Genomic DNA, 10,662 nt, shown 5'->3' with positions numbered 1-10,662 from the left:
TCAGACAAGCATTCACAAACCTTCATTTCCTGACAATCTTTTAAAGCCTGACCACTAAACCAAAAACTTTTTTTTAAAAATAATTTCTTATATCCGCCGGACCTTTACAGGAAATCCAAAATGTTTTCTTCGTTTCACATCTTTTCTTTTACTGAATCTGCTTAAATAAGCGATCAAGTAACAGTTAATTTGCAGAAATTTCATTGTTACATTCCGGGCTTGGTGTCTATTATCTACAGTAGGCTTACCTCATAAATAAAGGGATACTCAGGCTATATTTTCAACTACGGTACTGTACTTTTGTGTGAGTAGTTCTCGTCTTGAACTTAAAGGCATAGCATTGGTTTAGAAAGTGCATAGCACTGTCAATTGGTTTTTGAATGTTTTGAACGGTAGTAGCCCAGTCATATTGCGATAATTATCTAATAAAAGGAATAACATGAGACAAAACAACTTGTTCCGTAGAATATATGAATTAGAAAAGAAGGTAGACAAAATAGAATTCAGTACCACAATGTTTTTGTGTATTGAGGGCTCCGACCAATTAAACATCTTTTAAACATTGAGTTTATTTAGAGAGTTCACAATTATTTACATCATTGTTAGGATCGAGTTAAAATATGTGCGTGAAATTTGGCTCTAAAATAATTTTACAAATAGTAATTTGTATATCAACCATGGTAATCACTTGCACTTGCGAAGCTCTTTACATGTTGATACGTGGCTTAAACACAACACGAGCCTAAACCGGTCCAAGTGGAACACAGTGATAGGTAAACGAGTGTTTTTACTATATCCGTTTTTGGCGATAACCAGTGGTTTAGTGACATGGTGACCAGACCTAGCATAATTATGCTTTTTGACATAATTCAAACCCATTTAGCATCTAGCATAATTTTAGAAAAATTTAGCATAATCTCGACCTCAGAAGAAAAAAAAAATCTATAATTTAAATGTCACTTTCTTTGCCTTTTCTTTTGAAAGCTTCATTTTGATTCAGTTTTGTTAAGTTTACCATATTTGATAAATATAATATTTTTTTGGGGGAGCAACTATTTAGAGAAGCCCTGCACCTATTTTTCATTTTGTTAACATGCTATTTATAAATGTTACTTGATTTACACATTTTGAGTTAAGTACCGACTCATCTCGTTTAACTGTGGTCAACACAACACAGAGAGATCAAAGAGAGAGTAACCATAAAATGGGTGCACATTTATCTAGTCCACATTGGGATAGACAAGAATACAAAGGTATCCTTGCTCTTATTTAAAGATATCCCGGTTCAATAAATGAATACATAGGCCGGCCGGCCGGCCAGTCAGTCAGTCCCCGGGATCCTCCAAAAACTATGACGTTTTAAATTTTTGGAGCTGCATTTTGAATTTTAAAGACTGCAAATTCTAATATTAAGTATACTGATTCACGTTATCAGATAATTCATCGTAAGAAGTGTTTCATTTTATGTGACGGTCCATTCGAAATAGAGGGAGCCTAGGGAAGGACTTTCAACGATTGCGAGAGCAGAGGTAAAACAATTTTATGATTATGGTACCTAAATTTGATTGATATATTCCTTTTTTTTTTCTTCTTTTTTTTTTTCTTTAAATAATTTTGAAAATTTAGGGGTGGGATGGCCCGGCTGCGATTTTTTTTCTAAACGTTTGAGGCAGTGGATATTGGTGGCGCTATAGATTCAAAATATCACCTTCTTGATTCAGGAATGAATCATGAATACAGTATTTATGGTACTTTTCTTATTGTCAGAGTGGTTTCTATACAGTAATTGATGACATGTGATGTCAAAAATCACTCTCATAATATAAAAATAGTTATTTTAACACCAAATTGCACAAGAAACAAACAGTAGAGAAAATTCGGACAGCAAAATTGCAAAAAAGGAAACATCAAATTGGTTACATTTATTTCATTGTTATGGTACCACCACCACCACCATCATCACAACGTTAAATTACGTTTTTAACTGAACTGTGCAGTAGCGAAAACATACGGGCAATAGTTTTGGTTTTCCTGCACTAGTCTGTTCACCTTGCCTTTCTTTACCTGTTTGTTTTATATTCGGTTTCAAAATATTATATAATACAAAAGATAAAATTACTAAAAGCATGGAACATCAAACCAGGACCAGTGGCGGATCCAGCAGGGGGAGGGCATGAGGGCCCGTTCCCCCACCCCATCAGTCAAACCGAAAAATAAAAAAGAGTGAGAAAAATTTGAATTAAAAAGAGGAAAAAGTGTACCCATGAGTTCATAGGCGATCCAGCAGTGGAGAGAAAAAACAGCTCGATTATTTCCCACTTATTTACACCAACCATGGTGGGGCTAAGAGGTGGGCGTGGCGGCGAGAACTTGGTATTGTGCCGCCCCCCCCCCCCCGTCAGAAAATCTCTGGATCCCCGCCCCTGAAGACTTGGACATGGCGCTTAGAGACTTTGTTTATTTCTGCCTTATAAATCGACCTATTATTATTATCTTCATCATTATCATTATTATTACTATTATCATTATTATTGTTACTATTATCATTATTATTAGGCCTATTATTATTATTATTATTATTATTATTAAGAACACATAAGTACGGACCGATTTTGGCCACGGACCAATTTTTTTGTCTTGATAGGACTAACTATAGAGATGTTATCGAGAACGATCGAGAATCATGTATTGGATATTCGCACGATGTGCATTAGAAACCGCTGTCGAAACCGTAAAACCGTACCGGTACGGTTCCGTGGAGTGTGAATAGCCTGTACACGTACAACGGTTTGTTTGTTTTTGTCGCAAATACGGGCCTAGCTGGTATCGATGATACATACTGGTGTTTATTTCATGATTAGTCAGTTCTATTGATATTAGCTTTCGAAAAAAGGTATCATTGTCAGAAATCCTGGCATACTTAGTTGAGGTCTTAATTTTCGGGGCTGATATTTCTAGTGGGTCTGATAATATAGGCCTATCTCGTAATCCTAGGTCTTAGCTTTCGTATGTCTGAGCTTTCGGGACACCCATTCATGCGAGGCAGGATGAAGTATACCTGCAGTATTGTACCAAAAGTGTGACGCTACTTAAAAAACGCTACGAATCCGTAAAAGTGACAATGACAATATTTTAAATACAAACAATGATGTTCATATAAACTTCTCATCGAATAATACTAAAATCAAACCATTTTCTTCAACCAAAAAGTGACTTAATTCAATTCGGTCCGATCATATCCTTAGCTGAGTCTAGGAGGGTAGTCTCTTATTCCACGGTCTCAGTCGATTCATGCATAATATAAACTCATTAGCTGTCATACTGCACTGAGTTCTGTCATGAATATTAATAATCAACTGAAAATTCTCGGCAAGTGCGGTGCCAGTGTAGTATTATAGCGGGCCTTATTTTTGTTCCTGAAAAGATCCGCCGTGTAGATGATAATACCATCGATGAGAAAGATTTGGATGTGAAAGAGAAAATGAGTAAAAAAGAGGAAGAGGAATTAGGCCTACCCTAGGCCTAGATAAAGTCAATGTAGGTCTAGGCTTAGTACGGTACTAGTAGTAGTAGTATATTCAGAGTTTGAGGTAGTGCATGCCATATACTGCATAGTAAAAGCCTACGAAAAAGAGACATTGTACATCTAGATTTGTTGCTGGACATCAAGACGCAAAATGCAAAAAGAAGGTTAACTTATAATATTAATATACAATAATAATTAGACCTATGGTCTAGGTCTACGCACAGTAATTTATTTCTAGGCTTAAATTACAGCATAAATTTGGAAGTTGGCCCAGGCCTATTTTAGCTTATTCTCTAGAAAATAAAATCACTTGGCCTACCCCTAGACTTTTCTGAAATTAATAATATTAATGTCTTTACATTTTATTTTAAATTTAAAACTTTAATCATTCTGAGAGCCTCATTTTTATAATAATAATAATACCTGTAATAATAATAGGCCTAATAATAATAATAATAACAGTTTAAGCCTAGAAATAAATGATTGTGCCTAGGCCTGTGCCATAGGCCTAGGCCCTAATTAGGATTGTCATTGTATGTGATATATAATAATATGTTAACATGCTTGTGCATAATTTGCGTCTTGATGTCCAGCAACAAATCTAGGCCAGCTTATTAGGCCTAGATGTGGTCTCTTTCTCGAACCGTAGGCTTTTCTAGGTTTGGCTTGCACTACCTCTAACTCTGAAAATACTACTAGGTCTACATTGACGTCACCTAGGCCTAGAACTAATTCCTCTTCCTCTTGTTACTCATTTTCTCTTTCACATCCAAACCTTTCTCGTCAATGGTATTATCTACACGGCGAATCTTTCGAGGAACAAAATACTAACCTAGGCTAGACCCACTGGCATCGCACTTGCCTATTATAGAAAATGTGCAGTTTGCCGAGAAGTTCCAGTTGTTATAAATATTCATTAGCTGTCATGAATATTTATAACAACGAGAAGTTCCCGTTGTTATAAATACTCATGCATAATGTAAACTCATTAGCTGTCATGAATATTTATAACGAGAAGTTCCAGTTGTTATAAATATTCATGACAGCTAATGAGTTTACATTATGCAAGAGGCGACTGAGACCGAGGAAGAAGAGGCTACCGTCTAGGAGTCTCGACAAGGCCTCGTCGCCAACCTCGAAACAAACAGGAACAGGAGAGGGCGACCGACGAAGATGAGGGTTGAATTAGAATAGCCGAATCGTAATAATTCGGTAATAATTGACGTTATTGTTCTCAGAATTATTGTGATAGATTAATAAATAAATAATAAATGAATAAAATATTTAAAACAGTATGGGGGTTATTCTATACTTCTGAGGATTACCAATAACCACAATTGTGAACTATTATCTGTACAGACTCCCCAATGTGCCACACATAACTCCATCATCCTCTCCCATCATTTCACCACACCTTGAAGGCATTGCTTGTTATAATGTGATTGCTAATCAAACCTCGAACCTCCATTCCTTATCTAAAGTTATTTTTTCGTAGGTAAGTTTGGTAAAATTTCATGAATTATTCATAACTTTTCTTCTTTTGTGTAAGCTAAGGCTTCGCTCGATACTGGCATCACATAAAATAAATAAATTTATATAGTACGTAGCCATATCCAATGGCGGATCTATGATTTAACAAACGGGAGTGAATAATGCGAGACGAACACAAATGGGATGGGGGGGGGGGTTTGAGGGGAATTTATTCCACTCCTATTTGAGAATTTTTTTTCTTGTTTTTGGAATTAGTAGACGGCTAGACACTCTTAGATGGCATCTGAAAAGCTTAAAATGGAAGTGCATGTTTTACAGTGTAGCCTTCTATTCTACACGTAACTTACATTCACGTGAAGCACCCCCTTCCCCCCACACACACAAACACGAAGACGAATTTGTTTAACAGTAACCGAAAGGGGGTGGTTAGCTACCCTATTCACTCCCCCTAGATCGCCACTGCTATCAATCATTATTCGTATCAGCATCGAGCGAAGTCTACGACAGTGGAGTTTCCCTCAGTCCACATTTGAACATAGAGTATAGGCCTACTCTTCTAAACTGATGTTTATCATCACGTAATGTTGTGTTCCGGATAGTAACTAGTCTAATGTATTAAAGTCAGGCCCCGGAGGAAAACAAATGTTGATATGTTGTAGAGCTGATTTTTGACAGAAAAAAGTTGTTTGAGGAAAAACTGGGGAACGGTGAAATGACAATAATGATGATGATACCACTGCTAATATTATAATAAAGATAACAATGAGCAGCATAATAACATAAAAATCATATGTATGTATATATATATATGTATATATGATGTAGGCTTAAAATGCTTATACTCTATATAAATGCTTATATATTAAAATATATATAAAATTTTTCACAACAAACCCTTTTGGTTATTTTCATAGAGAGGAATGGTTATAGTTCTGCAGTTTGGTGAACCAAGTGAAATGCCAAAGCTTCCATTAGATTTCCCAAGGTGTGAGGATTGGGAACCGAAGTGATCTCTGACAACAAACTTTAATAAGGCAAAGTAGGGCTTGCAAACATTTTTAAAAAGATTATGAAAAATGAGAATGCTAGATATAAATGTATAGTTTATATTTATAGCCTGAATACAACATAATATTATATTATTATGATAAGGAAGACTAACATCGGATATAAAGGTAGAAGAATAGAAAAAAACTGTTGGATATAATTGATTTAGTAAGTAATCTGGCTTTCTCAATTTTTTTTAACGTTTTTTAAATTTTTTAATTATTTTTTTAAAATATTGTGTGTTCCCGTTTAACTCTGATAACTTTTAAACCACATTTTAAAGAAACAAGAAACATTTTAGCATTTGAAAAGTTTTTTTAGCATTTGTTTTTCCTTTCTTAACTAACATTTTAATTGATCAGAAACCTTCCTTTAATCTAATGTACTGTATATATTTTCTGTATATATAATATACGGATTTTTTTTAATAATGCCTGAACCGTTATATTATGAGAAAATGTATATCTGCTTCTGCTTTTTCCATTTTTTGCTGAGTATTAATAATAATAATAATAATAATAATAATAATAATAATAATATTAATAATAATAATAATAATAATAATAATAATAATAATAATAATAATAATAATAATTTATCTGGATAAATCATTTGGCTTTTTTTAATTTTTTTTTATTGAGGCATGCCTCTAAAGTTTAGTTTTGGCCTTCCTGTTTACTTGTTTAGGCCTTTTTATTTTTAAAAGTGATTATTTTAAACAACAACTTAGGTGGAGCCGGGGCTGGCTGGGCCCTCATGAATCTACCACTGATACATTAAACTAAAACATTACAATTAGCCGAACTACATCCATGTGTTAATAATACATTTGAATTTGGTACCATATTAATATAAGAACAAAAATATCATTTAAAGTTATTTTTCATTATACATGCACGTATATCGTGTCTTGAAACTTCCCTGAAAGATTGAATCTCTCTGAGCTGTTCAGGGTAAATTAATCCATATACTTATGGTGTAGTATAAAATAATCATATAGATTATAATTAAATGTGTATTTATGGAGTTATTATCATATTCCAGTTACTAGTACTGGTAGATACCGACTTTTCTATTGTAGCCGTCAAACTATAGACATTTAGCAGACATGACACTGTAGTCCGTACCATCAGAAACTTCATAAAGATTTGTATAATACTATAACACTATAATACGTAAGCTATTTACATCGAATGCTCTCAATAATGAATAAATTAACAGTCAGACGATACAGAAACAACGTTGCCATGTCTCAACTTCTGGTAGCAGTATTGATCTTACTTCTACTGAAAACGGGTAAGGCATTTTTTAGTGAATACCTGTCATTAGACAATCTTGTATTTAGTAGGCTTTCCGTAAAGCTTGATTTTTATACAATCGCAACACTCTCGCGACAATGCTTTCCGTGAAATATTTGTAGTGCAGAGGCGGATTCAAGAGTTGCCAAGCCAACCCCGGCCCACATTTTTTCAACTAAAGCCTGGTTCCTTAAAATTGCTACACTGTCGCTACAGTGTTTTCAGTGCAATATTGCTTAACAGTCCCCGACGTAATCGGGAAGGCTTCCCAATTCGACCACCAATCAGCATCACTGAAAGCTGTCGGCGATAACGTGTAGAGATTGTAGGGAAACTGAGTTTAACAAACAGTGAACAAACAATAATTTACGCCGCTAACAAGTTGACGATGTCTCCGACGCGAGCAAAATGTTTCGAAAGTGTTCCAGATGGCGAAGCCCCCGAAAAATATGACAATATTTCAAAGCCTTATTTTTTTTTTGTATCTTTCGTGGGGAACACCCACCTTCACTCAAACAATTTTACGTAATTTCTTTATCATCATTTACGTATAAAATACATTCTTCATACACAGAACATTGAAAATCACAGTACACAATACAAGGCAAGTCATTAATATGAAGCACATCATTTACAACCAAAAATTCTTTGAATATTGATTCATTAGCATTAAGGCCATAGTTACCGTATAAAATATGAGGATAAAAATATACAGAAATCAATGCGTAAAAAAGTGTCAAAAAGAGCTAGGGAGAAAAAAAATGGCTTATTTAATCGATTTTAGAGTCTAGTCCAGAGTTATGTTAAATCAAACAATATGTTCAATTGATTTTAGGTAAACCCTTGGAGTGTAAAAGGAAAGAAGTTCTCACCAATACGCCTGAGATTTTAAGCAATTGCTACCGGGAGTGCGGATATCCATCTAAACCAATGGTATGCGAATATGAATTTAACGTCGAATGGCACCAAACTATGTCAGGTTATTGTGGGGAATGTCCGTTTAAGAAGGAAGACTGTGATCTCGAAAAGTGTGTGCCTGTTGACGGGTCTTCAAGACCTGTGATAACTGTAAATGGATCTTTTCCTGGACCAAGCATTATGGTAATATTTTATATTATAATGATAATGCAACAATATAAAAATAATATAATAAACATATTGATAATTAAGAAGTGCAAAAGTGTTATAAACTACCGACAAATAGCACATGAATAAAACTAAAATCAAAACTTATATTTCTATTTTATATGAACATAAGAAAAAATAACAGAATATTCACAATTTGTTTTATAGCAACATCAAGAAATACTTTACAAGATAAAGCATATTGACCAAAATTAAACTACTAGGGGAAATGTTATAAAATGATGGAGGTTATGTAATCCTTAAGCCAAAAATTATAATGGCCGTATTTGACTGGTCGTTCTTCATTAAGCCACGCCCACTTGTGCAGTGGTAAAATCCCACTTAACGAAGACTACCTGTCGAATAGAAAATCTTGTATATACTCGACAAAACAAAATGGCTGCGGTTTAGCAGTAAGGAGATGGAGCATAAATAATAAATAAGTCTGCGACATTCACTGTTTTTAGGGTAAAAGTAGTGATACATTGATATTTCTGATCATCGATATCAATATTAAATTTTGAGCAATGACTCAACCACGGTTCCACTTTACTGCTTAATTTGACCTAGGTTAATGGTATTACTGCGTCTAGTTGATCATTCACACAGCGTTGTCTGCGCATAAGTGCAAATCAGGATAAAAAAAACATTATTGATTATATCATGGTATCTGAAAACTACTTTATCATTATACAAGGAATATTGAAATTAATTGTTAAAGGCAACATTTTATTTCAATAAAGGAACAAACGTGCTATTGTATTTTCCTTATACGTACACCATTCAAACACTATTGGAAATGTTACATGAAACATAGCATTAACAGTAAAAAGTTCCAAATATCAGTGCAAAAGTACGAACAAAATTAAGAAGTTTATCCCAGTCCACCACTAGATGCGCTTTTTCACTTCCTTTGTCTTGTTATATTATTTCTAAAAATTTCTGTCAGGCTTGCGAAGGTGATACAATACGAGTGAAGGTAACAAACAACTTACAATCCGGTGCTGGAGTAACAATGCATTGGCACGGGATTCATCAAACTAACACTAACTGGATGGACGGCGTCCCACGTGCGACGCAATGCGCAATTGCACGTGGGTCATCGTTTGTCTACGAGTTTATTGCTGAGCCCGCTGGGACACATTGGTGGCACTCACACGCAGGTTACCAGAGGGGAAGTGGCGCATCAGGCCCATTGATTGTGAGGAAGTCTCGAAAAATAGAGTTCAACAGCGAAGCGTATGATTTCGATCTACCGGAACATACCATGATGATAACAGATTGGGCTGATATGACATCGTTGGAAATTGAACTTAAAGTTAGTGTTCCCGCTTTAAATGCTAGATTTCAGATAGTTACTATCCTTATGAATGGTAAAGGAGAAAAAATCGAATTTTTGGACGAAACTGGTCAGGTATTTAAAACACCGAGACAAATATTTGAAGTTGAAGCAGGAAAGCGGTATAGAATACGATTAATAGGCGCATTTATAGCAGTATGCACGACGTCATTTCATATTGAAAAACACAGCATGACGATTATTAGTACTGATGGCGGAGAAACAATCCCATACGAAACAGATTACTTAACGATAGGTCAAGGAGAAAGGTTAGTTAATCTTATATTTACCACTATTATGTTATTGAAGAAGTAACAATACGCAAGAATATGGTAAATATTATTACTTTACATCATAAATATTAATATGATAATCACAACATTTCATTGGTGAGAAGTGCGTGTTTTTACTACTCCCCTGCTCGAGCCAAATTTAGTTGGTCGACACGTTGCTATCGTAGGCACGTCACAACAGTACCATGTGTCATATAATCCCATGCCACATTACCCGTTGCTACTTATAAGTGCATTGATCATAGGTGGATTCAGGGGGGCTTCCTCCTCTCACCTAAATTTGTCAAAAACTTTTTTTTGTAAATTAAGAAAAAAGAAAATTCTATTAAAATTTTAATTTTTTGATATATACATTAATCATAAGCGGATTCAATAGGCGGGCCGGTGCCCTCCACCCCACCATAAGTTTTCTTACTTTAGCCCCAACCATGGTGGGGCTGAGGTAGTATTTTTCTACCTGTGGAAGTCCCTCTCCGAGCCGCTTCATGGATCCGCCACTGTTGATAATAATATAAAAAATAATGATGTTGATGATCACAGCGG

General features: G+C 34.9%; 1 protein-coding gene across 1 annotated transcript in view; it reads left to right on the top strand.

Moving 5' to 3' along the window:
• Positions 1-7,134: 7,134 nt before the first annotated feature.
• Positions 7,135-10,662, top strand: part of LOC117124426 (laccase-25-like) — a 9,044-nt gene continuing 5,516 nt past the window's right edge. The window contains exons 1-3 of the mRNA XM_033270652.1: positions 7,135-7,360; positions 8,198-8,463; positions 9,437-10,095. Coding sequence (XP_033126543.1) covers positions 7,258-7,360; positions 8,198-8,463; positions 9,437-10,095 — 1,028 coding nt within the window. The 5' untranslated portion in view covers positions 7,135-7,257. The remainder of the gene's footprint in view (positions 7,361-8,197; positions 8,464-9,436; positions 10,096-10,662) is intronic.

The sequence above is a fragment of the Anneissia japonica genome, unplaced genomic scaffold (genome assembly GCF_011630105.1).
Source record: "Anneissia japonica isolate Jap-2015-1 unplaced genomic scaffold, ASM1163010v1 scaffold665_len1252844_cov201, whole genome shotgun sequence".
In the NCBI taxonomy this organism is placed as follows: domain Eukaryota; kingdom Metazoa; phylum Echinodermata; class Crinoidea; order Comatulida; family Comatulidae; genus Anneissia; species Anneissia japonica.
This window is presented reverse-complemented; position numbering and strand designations above follow the sequence as displayed.